At 42.6% G+C, this 13,258-nt stretch overlaps 1 protein-coding gene across 1 annotated transcript in view; it reads right to left on the bottom strand.

The window, feature by feature from the left end:
* The window catches only part of DISC1 (DISC1 scaffold protein), a 297,325-nt gene extending 294,466 nt beyond the window's left edge, over window positions 1-2,859 (bottom strand). Inside the window, exon 1 of the mRNA XM_054972088.1 lies at window positions 2,646-2,859. Coding sequence (XP_054828063.1) covers window positions 2,646-2,859 — 214 coding nt within the window. The remainder of the gene's footprint in view (window positions 1-2,645) is intronic.
* Window positions 2,860-13,258: the final 10,399 nt, after the last annotated feature.

The following is a 13,258-nucleotide window of genomic DNA, read 5'->3' as shown; positions in this document are numbered from 1 at the left end:
CGCCAGGCATGTAAGTCAGAGATGTTCCACCAGGTGTATGGTGGTTGAGGTGCGTGGACTCTCCCCCGCCCCCCTTCAACCAGTCTCCTGCCAGAAGGGGAACATTTTTTGCCCAGTCTGTGCAACATCTAACAGCTCACCACCTGCCCCATGGGTTTTGGTTGTTGAGGGATTGTGCAAGGTGAATGCTGCTGATTTTATTAGCTGGAATTGTTTTTATTTATTGTGCTACCTTGTTTTTATATTTTGATGTGATCCGGTCTGAGCCTGTTCTGCAGGGACAGTGGAATATAAGTACAATAAAATAAATAAATAGGTTAAGTAGAATTTTTAAATCAGTTATGTTCAAGTAGACTTTCGGCTCTTCCAGTGCAAGCTGCAATAAATCTTAGCTGCCTCTGTGCCCCACTCTTCACCTGCTTGTAAAGGCCTTGCTGAATTAGCAATTCAGCCAGAGATAGTGGGAGATGGAGATATTCTGGAGAGTCATGATTTACAACACAAGATGGCCTCAAGACTAAGCAAATGTTGAGACTCTGATTCCCCAGTACTCCCTTTTTGTCTCTTGAATGTACCCGTGTTGGCATGCAAAACAATAATAAGAGGTGCCATAAGTGTGTCAAAATGTAACACTTAACAGATCCTTGCTGCCTGTCAATCTCTTAATTATATTGAATAGATGTGTTTGCATTCCTATAGAAGTAACCGATATTCCTATTTCTTAGATTATTTGTAAGCGGATATATAAGATGGTGAACTTGCCCTGTGTGGCATACACTGTCAGAGGCATCTGTGGGACATCTGTTTATTTTGCTCCTTTACTCTAATAAACTTTTTACTTGCTTTGGTCTGATTTGGGGTGATGATTCCTGCTAATGGGGCCTTCCAACATTGGGATACGGGTGAGTCCCTTCTCACTCCTCCTCTCCTTTAAGTGATGCTCAAGGGTTGGTGTAAAACCTAAATGGAACTGTCTGAGGCACAGTCCCCACACTTGCCAGGAGGCAGCCAGGAGACAGCTGTCCAGCTGCCCCAGCAGTCAACCAGGGCCAGAGCCTGCCTACACCGGGGGGAGGGGAAGAAGTTCCCAAGCCTCAGAGGGCTAGAAGGGGCAGGTGGAGGCCAGCTAGCCCCACCCTCCAGTGGGAGGATAGAGGGCCAAGCAGGGAGAATGGGGTCAACCCTGAGGGAGTCAGAGCAGAGGGAGAGGGCAAAGGCAGTGGGGACAGGGCCCCAGCAGCTATCCAAGCGGAGGCCTTACCAGCCAGGGAGGAGAAGCAGCCACAGCAGCTCAGAGCCATGCCCCAGCCTACAGCCCAGCTAGAAGGTAATAACCTGACTCAGGAGATGCTAGGAGCAAGGCAACTCCAGGTGGAGCTGCCTGAGGCATTCTGTTAGAGAAGCTGAGCAGCCAGCCAAGGGGCCACAGTTGGACGTGCCTTCAGCAATCAGCTCAACCAGACAGGCTTGACAGCCAGCCAACGAGACACAGCTGTAGCTGGTCAACACAGCCAAATCAGCTACCCTAGCTGCAACTGCTTGAGGCAGCCCAGGACAATGCTGGAAGGCAAAGGAGGGGTGTGGCTGGGCAGGTGAGGCCAGGAATGAGGGGAAGGATAAAAGGGAAGTCCACTCACAGGGCACGGTGGGTTGAGTAGGAGTGATGGAGTGGAGTTGGAGGAGAGCGGCGCGAGGGGGAGGTGAGTTGATGGAGGAAGAGATGGCGAAGATCAAAGGGGGTGAGTGGCACAGGTTGAGCAGGTCAGCAAGTGGACTGAGAGGGAGTCTGGGTGAGGTATACTGCCCCTCCTTCCATATAACAGGGTCCTGCAGCATCCCTGGCACCCCTTTGATGTCAGGGCCGGACATATCGGTTCCCCCGCCCAGCAGCAGCCACCGCCGCAAGCCCTGACAGGAACAACTCAGAATGCACATTAAATAAAAAATATTATCACAAAACAAAGTAAGAATAATATTTTAGAAATGAAAATATCAAAATGCTATGCTTTTATTAACCCTTTCCTAAGCAAAAAATAGCAGAACGGCAAGGGAGGGCTAATATTACTGCAAAACACAGCAGGATGTGCTAAAGAGATGTTAGAATAATATTTTAGAAATGAGGTCACTGAAATATTATGCTTTTATCAACTGTTTTCTAGACAAAATGCAGGCATAACATTTCTAGAATATTATTCTTCTGTTCCTCAGACATTGTTTCTGAAAAATATCTATTAAACGTCCATTCCAGTCTGTTCTGTGGTGTGCTGTGCTCATTTTGGCTGGGAAAGGGTTAACAAAAGCATGATTTTTCAACATCCACATTTGTAAAACATTGTTATCAAGTGCCTTTATAACGCATTCCCCAGTGTTTTGCTGCAATATCACTTATTTAATGCTCGTTCCAGGCTATTCCCTTCTGGCTTTTACAGCGTCCTAATGTTCAGTGTTTGCAGAACGATGTCCGCTGCGGGACTTAGCTTTATCTCTAACATTTTTTTTCCACTGATTTGTTTGGCGTAGTGGCCACTATTATTCTTTTACGTAAACATTTCCCCATGCAAAAAAAAGTGAATTTGCCTAACTAAGCATAAGCCAGAATGACTGCGCCAGAGCCTCCTCTGCCTCAGGTTGCTCGTATTCCTAACCGGCGAAGCATTCGCTAACACTGCATGCGCAAATGCCGGTCAAGTCTCCACCTGTTGAACTTCTATATTTCAAGCAACCGTGAAATGCCCATGAGCCGGGCAAAGGCGACGGCCCGTTTTTCGTCCAGAGAGGCAGGCTCAAACGACTGTCAGCTTTGTAGCTTCCGTCTGGCGGCGGAGAAGCGCCGGGACGAAGCAGTAGGGTTCCCGTCATCCTCAGCAAAGCAGAACTTTGCAAAACAGACGAAGCTTCCTCCCCTTTCTCTCCGTTTCCCTTTCCACTGTGGCCGGCTTGTTGCTTCGCTCTAGAAGAGGGCAAAGCGCGGCTGGACACATCCGTCGCCTCAGCGGCATCCCAGTCTTTCCCGCCCAACCAAGGAGTGAGAACGGGTCGCTCTTGCCCTCCTCACCGGTCCCCAAAGCCTCATCCTCACCTGGACCCGTCCCCGTCCTTCCTGCCATAGGGGGGACGCGCGGGGGCTGCCTCTTGCTAGCCAAAGAGCCGCTTCACATCCTCTGCCGCCGCGGCTCTTTTCGGGCCGCCCCAACCTCGGCCACTGCCCCTTCCCCGCCCCCAGCCTGGAACTCGTATCCGCTGGAGCAGACGGGAGGGACCCTAGAGAAGCAGCCAGAAGCCGAGACCGCTCCGCCTGGCCTGGAAGCGGAGAAAGGAGGCGGGAAGGGCTTTTCTGGGTCGCATTGGTGTCCAAGATGTTCCCTCCAAGTGCCCGGCCCCCACCCCCACCCCTGCCCGCGCCGTGGGTTTTCACCTTCTGGAGCGTCCGTCAGATGCAGTAGGCGCGTTCAGCAGGGGACTCTTGGCCCCTTAGCAGCTTTCTCCACCGGTTGAGTGCCTGTCTGTCACCCAGTTGTTAAAAACAGAGGAGTTTTCCACCCTTACGCTCGTCCCCCTTGAATGTTTCAGCCAGTGTGTTGCAAGTACTTGGGAAGATTCACGAGTTACAGTTGGCTTCATGCTGGAACCTCTTTTCAGTGTTAGGGCTCAGTCTTGACATTACACTTACTAATAAATCAGTAACACTAATAAACTGTGATTCTGAGCATGTGGACAGTGCCTTTTATTTGCCATTAAGATAGCCTTTCACATTATGCAGAAGAATGGACAGATCAGAGGATGTGACTCCCAGGCAGACCAAAACTCCCATTTCCTCTCCTGGAAATTAACTGCTGGGTGAACGAACTATGCCTTAAGCTACGTTGTACTAAACAAGCAGGCCACACCAAGCAGTTGCTACACTAGTCTGCCATCCTAATGGAATAATTGTAGTAGAAGAAACAGCATAGCAGCACTAACAGCAATTCCCCCAGAGCCACTAGCAATTCTATTGCCACCCACCGGTTACAACCAACAATGCACTCACACTAACTAAAGGAATGAGTCAAAATGAGACCAATTGGAATGTCATGGCCTTCATCCCACACTCTTCCAGAAGCAACACACAACTGGGCTGCAAAGAATAGTCCAGAGTTGTGTGTGCTCCTACACACACATGCACACTACCATTGGAGTCACCCATGTTGCTGGGTGAAAAACCTACCAGCCATAAGGCTGCCCCCAGATGGGTTAAAATTCCATGGCAACTCAAAAACAGCTACCAGCAGCCTGAAAACCCTTTTGACTGGAGAGAAAGACAATGCTGAATAGGGTAGTATGCAGCAGTGCCAAGACTGTCCAGAACAGCCAACTGCACATGGCAGTACTTAGTCATGTGTAGAACTGCCATTCAGTCTGTATTACAAAGGTTAAATACTGCATTGGGTATTGCATGATAAAATCTGATCATACAGGAGAAAAGAGTTTTACCCTTAGCTCCTCCTTCACTTTCATTATTAGAAAACTGAATTTCTTATGAGAGAGCAAAGTTACTTACTAAAATATTTGTGCATTTACTGCAGAAATACTAAGACAAAACTACATGGGAAAACATGGGAGATTACTCTAAGAATGTTGATTTTTGCATTTATTTTTATTATTCCATTCTATGATTTTAAACATTTATACTTGTTTCAGATGAACTCTCAAACCTACATAATCTATAATTACAGACGGACACATGGTATCTGTGCTGTCTCAGGAATGTTGACATCAATTGCCCAACACTACACCAGTCCAAAAGGTAGTTATCTGTATCGCAAATGGATTGCTTAAATTTTGTTTTGTTCTTTTCAATATGTGATATCTTAAAATGAGAAGACATGGTTCAAAACGGCCATTTTTTATGTTGATGCACCACCACTACCTGCCATTGCCCCATTCATGTTTCAATGAATCTTTTTAAAACCAAACTTATTGTGATAAAGGGCTTGGAAGATTGGGTTACATAACACACACAAAAATCCAAGCTGATTTTTTGCATACACAAGAAAAAAAAGTTTGTTAAGCTTCCTCCTAGGGAGTTGTTTTTGGCATTAGAATCAGATTACATAGATACACATAGTTGTTCTGCTAAGTGAAGTCAAAGATACTTCTCCTTTCTCTACTTTATTTCCTATTCATTATTTTGTAGTCATTTAAAATAAAAGGGAATAAACCAAAATATATTTAGCATCACTTCTGTGGCCATAGAATCTTCTCAGGCACAGTTTCAGATTTATGAGAAAAAAAGATGCATGAGAAAAGTGTAAAATAACCCCTGCTTTGACATACAAAGGACTGCCTACTCTCAGCGTTTATGGTGGTGGCCAGCTGGACACTTCGGGGAAGCCCATTTAAGGCATGAAACATTCAAAGTTATTTCCAATCAGGTTCCAAGGACTCTGAAGGCTGCTTGAAATACACTTTTCTTTCATTGGTAATGTCTGCTTCCATATTCAGACTTTATATATGCTTCACATATTCAATTCTAACAAGCCTGTAAGACAGGTGTTGTTGTATCTTCATATCTGTTTTTTATTCTCTTCTTCAGGTTTACAAATTTGCTACTATATAATTGCCATGGTCTGGTTCTTGGGGCTAATCATAACACTATGCTTGAGGGGAAAGTTGGAGGAAAGATGGCAATTGTAGGAAAAGAAAGCCATAATACTGGGGGGGGGGGGGTCTTATAAGCCGTGAAGTCCAACCACCTCTTCTATAGTGTATCATCTTATTACAGCATACTATTAACGTATAAGAATGGTCACATTTAAACAATAAATATTCTTGGCATGCTGTATATTTACTGTATGCACAAGAGTCATCATTGTCCAAATGTGCTATTGTTAGCTGCCCTAAGCCCATTCACAGGAAGAGTGAAATACAAATAAAATAAAGCCGTACATTATTTTACATAAAAAATTTTCATACCACACAGAAAACATTTCTAAAGTCAGTGTGGTAAAGTGGATAGCATGTTGGACTACGTCTAGGAAGACCAGACCGCACTCAAGACATGAAGCTCAATAGAGATCTTGGCCCTTCACTCCCTTTCTGCTTTACCTCCTTCCTGGGAGAACCTTAAATATCACCCAGAACTTCTTGGTTTCAGATTAGATTAAAATGTACCAGACAGATTTTGAGTGAGATCTTGTCTTCAAAAGTTAGTTCCAAAAACAGAAACTATTTCATAGGAATTTCAACATTCCCCAACATTTCTAAAGTTGTGGGGAAACATTCAAATGTTATGCACCTTCACATTGCTGTACCTGACTTCCAGTTTATATGTGAAAGCTTGCATTTGACATGCATTCACTGATGATGACTAAATAGCTCTTACTTCTTCTTGTAACTTTTAAAAACTCTCTGCAGTTTTTGAATGAGATAAACAAGATGTTGTTCAACTTTCCTGTTAAATATACATACATAGAACTAGTAAAATGGGCAGCAATTCATTTATGATCTCCACTTCATCTTCCCTTTGAAGGATGTGGTTTGTAATGGAGATGGTACATTTTAGAAAGAATCCGTAGTTGTGATATTTGAATTAGTATCTCAATCAGAAAATAACTACAGCAAATCTTTAAAGTACTTATAGTAAATTTCCTAATTTTGGTTTGATGTCTTTTTTACCATGCAAATATGTTACACTGTAGCCTTTTGTTGTCTTGGAATATACAGACCTTTAATTTATTTCTGTTGTACATAGGACTGCAAATACATACTTACTCATCTTTCTCATATTTTCTTGTGCTTTTGTTGCCACTGTGTAGAGTTGGGAGGGGTGAGGGAAGAACGGATTTATCTCCAGCTGATTTCTGTTGTACATAGGACTGCAAATACATACTTACTCATCTTTCTCATATTTTCTAGTGCTTTTGTTGCCACTGTGTAAAGTTGGGAGGGGTGAGGGAAGAACGGATTTATCTCCAGCTGAATCTATGTAACCTACCTGTAGCTTATTAGATCACCACGTATCTAAGTAAGCCATAACAGCTTATTATACATATTTTAAAAATAAATAAGCTATTATTTTAATATTTTGCATCCTCCTGATACATCTCAGAATTTTTTGCTGTTTATTCTTATTAAAATTTCTTTGAAGTTATATTCAAACTCAAAGAATTTATTTTACTTTATTAAGGTTCATGATTTTTGCCAGGAAGAGTTACCCAGTTCATCGTTTGATATACATAAGAGCCCCCTTTCCCTCTCTTTGCTGCTGTGTGCTGGACACTCCAACGCTGCTCCTCTGTGGACTTCTCTTGTATTCAGGATTAGTAACTACGGCTTTCTTCCGGCACTGCTTTCCCATTTACCTTACTGTTTTCTAGTTAGATCTGTGTATGAGTGCTGTACATATTCCGTGCAATTGTTCTTTTACTGCTCTTTAATTTTAAAAAAACCTCCTGTTTAAAAAAAAGATGTTCCCTTTAAGTGGGTAGAATTTGATGTCTTCAGTAGACAGGCCGTTGAAGATCTCATTACTTTATATACGCTCTTGTACATTTATAATTACTGTATCTTTTCAGCAAAAGATAACCAGTAGTCCATTAGCATCAGAATAAAAAGGAGAGGAGTGACTATATTTCAAGTGATATTCATTGCTGATTACGTTTGATTAGTGGAAATGCAGAGTCTCATGAAACGTGCAAAAATATCCTGATAGTCAATTGTTTCAGTTTTTACAGAACTGCTGATCTTTGGCAGATGTTTTGATGTCTATGATTAAAACTGCTATAAAAACCAATCAGCTGGCTCTAGACAAATTTTAAAAAAATAAGGAAGGCACCTTCACAAGGAAAGACCAGCACGGCTGGTACAAAGGTACATGTGAAGGAAAAAAACAAGAAATCAGCATAAGCACACTGACACAGTGAAAAAGCACAGTGGCAATATTTTTAAAGGAGTCAAAGCAATTAATCAAACATTGAAGACAAATAAACAATATCACTACAGCCTCAAACCGCTGTTTATAAATTTAAAGTTGTGAATGTCCACTGAAGAAATGAAGGAAATGACGGCCGTGTAGAACAAGTCCCAACCTGTTGTTTCGTCGGCAGGACCTCCTCCGGGGCGGTTATAATCAAAGTAACGGAGCTAATGTCTCCCAGATACAGTTAACACAGCCAAGTAGTCAAAAGCAGAGCGGCTGAGACAGGTAGCAACAGGTAGCACTGCCGGCCCTGTTTGTCAGGAGGAGCCTGGAACGCCTGGCTGGCATTTTGAAAAAATCTTCTAGTGGGACTGACTGGGTTAAGGAAAAGGACTTCTGGTTAGCCCACAGACAGCATCCCTTTGGAGTTTCCCTTTGGGACTTGTTCTACACGGCCGTCATCTCCTTCATTTCTTCAGTGGACATTCACAACTTTAAATTTATAAACAGCGGTTTGAGGCTGTAGTGATATTGTTTATTTGTCTTCAATGTTTGATTAATTGCTTTGACTCCTTTAACAATATTGCCACTGTGCTTTTTCACTGTGTCAGTGTGTTTATGCTGATTTCTTGTTTTTTCCTTCACATGTACCTTTGTACCAGTCATGCTTGGCTCTGGAAAAATTGGAAGAGCAATCTCACAACAAACTGAAACAGGACATCTTGAAGCAGCACAGGACACTATCCACCACATGATGGCAGCATTGAACTGCATTGAACTCATGCATCAGCCATTAGCTCTTGCTATGCATTGCTTACGTAGCTAAAGAATGCGCTCTGTATGGGGCTACCCTTGAAGATTATCCAAAAACTTCAAGTGGTGCAAAATGCAGTGGCTTGTTTGCTATCAGGTTCTGCCAATCAGGATCACATTCCACCAGTTCTGAAGACCCTTCACTGGCTGCCAATTTGTCAGAGAGCAATTGTGACTCAATGGTAGTGTACCTGCTATCCGTGCAGAAGGTTCCACATTCAATCTCTAGCATCTCCAGTTAAAAGGCTTAGGCAGTAGGTGTGAAAGATCTCAACCTGAGATCCTGGAGAGCCACTGCCAGTCTGAGTAGACAGTACTGACCTTGATGGACCACCGATAGAGTTGCCAACACGAGCCTGGCAACCGGCAGGAGACTGACATGGGTGGAGGCTTCCCCAGGGTCATAATGAAATTGCCAACTGTAAAACAGAATTGTTTAAAAGAACGTATGGGGTGGCTTGAATGGGTTTGGTGTTAACTGTTTTTTAATTAATATGGTTTTGTATTTACCTGTTTTAAAACTGTTTTAATTAATTTAATTTAATTTAATTTATTGCCATAACCTGCCTTGGGTTTGTCATGTTGAGAGAAATGTGGGCCATCCTAACAGCCTAACTGAACATATAAATAATAAATGCCTGTGTGTATGTGATAACTGGAGTAGCCCCCCAGCACAGCTGTAAAGTGTTTATTGCTTTGGTGTTTTTCTGGAAACTAGCTGTTGGTGTTACCGGGGCCTGGGAGTAGCTAACCATTTGGAGGCTTCTAGAAATGCCAATAAACTGAGTTGTTTACTATGTGGGACTTCTGAGTGATTTCACAAATATCCTTCATGCTTTGGGCTGATACATTAGTGTGTGCCTGCTTTTTTGTTGCAAGTGTTGAGAGAAGGAGTAAAGTGAACAGAGAAACCCAATCAGCACTAGTGCACCAGCCCCTTGCCTAACTGGTCCCTTCACTGGTATCATTTGGCCACCTTTGCTGCTGCCTGCTACCCTCGGGTGGCAAAAGCAAAAGAAGGGCATGAAAAATTCCTTTGTCAGGTAACTGCCTCCCTTACCAGTTTCTGGGTAAGCTTATTTATCACAACAGCACACATGCACATGCTTTGCTGCACCCACTAGGCACAACTCTGTCCATCATGGGCAAGCCAATTGCTTCTACAGTGGCTGTCGTCACATGGGCTTCTATTTAGAGCGAAAATGGCGCAATTTCCCAGCAAACACCCACCTTATTCCAACTGATGCGATTTTCTCTTCTGCTTTGTGCTTGATAGTTGAAATATTTTGCGCCTCAGTGTGAATGCCTCACATAGATGTTTTTCGCCTCGCCACGCCATAGGCCCACCCCTTTTTTCTCTCCTCAATCCCAGAATCCATTTCTCCCGCAACTCCCCTTTTTTTTTGTAATAATGTCCTTATATCGCTATAACGACATCACACAATGAAAATTTTCTGCTGAAGAAAACAAGTAAAAATGACTGAATTGCCATTAGAGAAATTTTTATTTTAACTCAAAACCTCACCTCGCTAAAAATTGGAAAAGTAAAAGGGTCAACCAATGTTCTGGCCACTCCATGGGCGGGAAAAAAGGGCAACCTATCAGTGTCGTTCTGGGTTGGGCTACCGGCATGTTTATCTAATGTTATTCCGTTATAGTGGAATTAAACGCCAAAAAAATTTTAAAAGGGGGGGGGAGGAGCTGCTTCTTCGCCCATTAGAGAGAACAGAACAAAGCGCTTAGGTGTGGACAGCTGGGAGCGCGAAGCAACGCGAGGTGACCCAAAGAAACGTTACTGTGCCAATATCAGCGATGACGCTATATGCTGTAAATTTAATGGAACAGATGCCCGTGTGACGACGACCAGTAACACATAAGCTATGTTTCCACTTGTCTATCAAAAGGTACAGGACAAGGAATGAAGTGTTGAGCTTCCTCGTTTGTGTTGTCAGCTTTTGCACTCATTGGAAAGGTTCTGTTTCTCTCCAACTTTTTACATGTATACATGTCAAGTGGTAACCATCAGTTCCTTTGTAAGCCTTTCAACTGTTACATTTAGGAGAGTAACTTCTAAGTACACTTCTATGACAAATAAACAAAGCAGATCTAAAAAGGCAGCAAATGTGATGTGAGGAATATGCTGCATTGGATTCTTCTCCTTATTCTTATATCAAGTAGATGCTATCTGTTATAGTTAGGAGACTCCTAGCTACCTATATCACATACACACATTTCTGTTTGGATAAATTAACACAGCTCTAAGAGATCACCATAACTCCACACTGAAATTTGTAATGTGGCAATTGATCTGAGTTCAAATGGAAGCTCATGTCAAATATATGTAACTTTAAGATAACAAAAGATATTGGGTACAAGGTAGCCTTTTAGAATGCCTGTTTCAACAGTGCTTTGACTTTGGACCAGTAGCAAGTACCTGCTCAATATCAGAATTGCCAAGAAACCAGCACATTGCCATTGATTGTTTAGTGGATGTCACTATTCCAAATATCTATGGTAATCATGCAAATTAATTTTGAAATCCTATCCTGTTGGGCTTTTCTTGGCTGAGTTAAATGGGAGTTAGTTCTGGGTATTTGCTCAAATTGCAGCCTTACTGTTCTGCTAATTATAGTCTTTCTGGTATAAAATGCTGTAGGAAATGACTGTGATTTTAGTGACCCACGTGATACTTACCACATTACCACAAATCTGGAACCTTCCCCTTCCAAATAAATTGATCACAATTAACTATCTAGTTGCTTCATGTACCCAAGTCTCTTATTTTAAAAAATCCACTTACTTGCAGGTCCTCTTGTACCCTACCCTTCCATATTATTTGGATAATTCTATGGATATTCATTTGCCTTTTTACAATTTTTCTTTTTTCTACTACAAACAAAAACATGGAATACTTCACCAGTTTGCATAGGTCCTATACAAGGAAGACGTTAAGCTTCTTTGAATTGTTTCAACGTTAGTGCATGTGCTGAAAAATAAAGCACTTTGGCACTTCTCCCTTTGCCACTGGGCTGTCACCGTTCTGCTAACACTGGTGTCTTCCTCTGGAAAGAGGCAGATTCTCCATAATGAAAGAGCCTCTTGTGTCAGAGGAAGGTACCAGCATTAGTGGAACAGGAATCTAATCCTAAGTGTGTACGTTTTGAGGCCCCATACTTTCAAGTAATTAGGACTAACAACATTCTTAGTTCTACAATAACAACAAACTATGGTTTGCTGTTATATGAATGAGTCTGAGAAATCCTTTGTTCATGCACTCCTCTTTTCTTTGACTGCAGTCTTGATAATTGCACATTTCTGAGTTCTGACAATCCAAACTGGAAAAACAGGGCTGCACTTATCTGTAATTGTTGTTCATTGAAGTCTTCTGTGCAGGCACACATGGGACTGCACACACCGCCAATTGGCAGGTTCTACAGCTAAAAGTTCTCTAGGGGGCATCTATACCCTCCCAGAGTGCATGCATGGCCTGTTTCCCATTGAAATAGCCTGCTCTCAGCCCCCATCCTCTGGTTCTCCTTAGCCACCAGACTCTCCAGGTAAGTCGTGAAAAGCACACGGGGGAAGAAGCAAGGGTATGTGTGCCTGCACAGAAGACCTCAATGAACAACAGTTACAGGTAAGTGCAACATTATTTTCATTTTCCATTTTCTGTGCAGTCCCACATACGAGATTAACAAGCCTGTCTGCAATGAGACTGATTGTCCGTGGAATGTGGATGGCCTGAAGGGAGACATTGTGTCATACTGCCCAATCCCAGACTGACATGGATTCCAGACAAAGGGTCCTGGAAGCAGTACCTCCCTGCTTGTTTATATAGGACATGGTGGTACAATTGTCCATAAGGACTGGGATGTGTTTCTTTTGTAAGAGACCTGTGAGGGAGATAAGAACATGTACTGCCCTAATTTCCAATACACTGATAATTATGTTGAAAGTTATTGCAGCGGAGATCCATGAGTTGTGCACTGCTACCTCACATAAAAGACTTGAAAGAAATGGCAATATATCATGGAGTGGAACATTTTCAGAAAATGTTACCTTGGTTACTACTACAACTAAACAATTTAGTTTTGAAGATCTGAATGACTCATTGGAGTCATTCAGCTCTCCATCTCCCTACTTCCTCACACATCCATGTACTTTGTGTAAAGTTCCTACCCAAATAAAATTTCCAAAGATGCTCACCTTCTACTACCAAGAGAGTTTATTCAAATACCAAATGTCATAGTCCCGTATTCATATAGAGCACCCTCTTCTGCTTACAGGAAATGGTCTCTACAGGTACTTCAAGCTCCTTCCCTGCAACTACTGACAATGGGGCAAGTGAAACTTACAAAAGTGGAACTGCATTGCAATGTCACAACCAATATATTTTAGGCAAATTTAGTAAGAAAAGACAATATTTTTACCTATTATTTTATCCAAAAGCAGCAACAAATTACCATGGTACAGAAGTATTTAGTTAGTTAGTTCAGCTTATACGCCGCCCTTCCCACAAGCAGGTTCGGGGCAGCTTTTGGTGATTAG

The sequence above is a fragment of the Eublepharis macularius genome, chromosome 1 (assembly GCF_028583425.1).
Source record: "Eublepharis macularius isolate TG4126 chromosome 1, MPM_Emac_v1.0, whole genome shotgun sequence".
Taxonomy (NCBI): Eukaryota; Metazoa; Chordata; class Lepidosauria; order Squamata; family Eublepharidae; genus Eublepharis; species Eublepharis macularius.
Note: the sequence above shows the minus strand (reverse complement) of the source record. Positions and strands in the feature narration are given on the sequence as shown.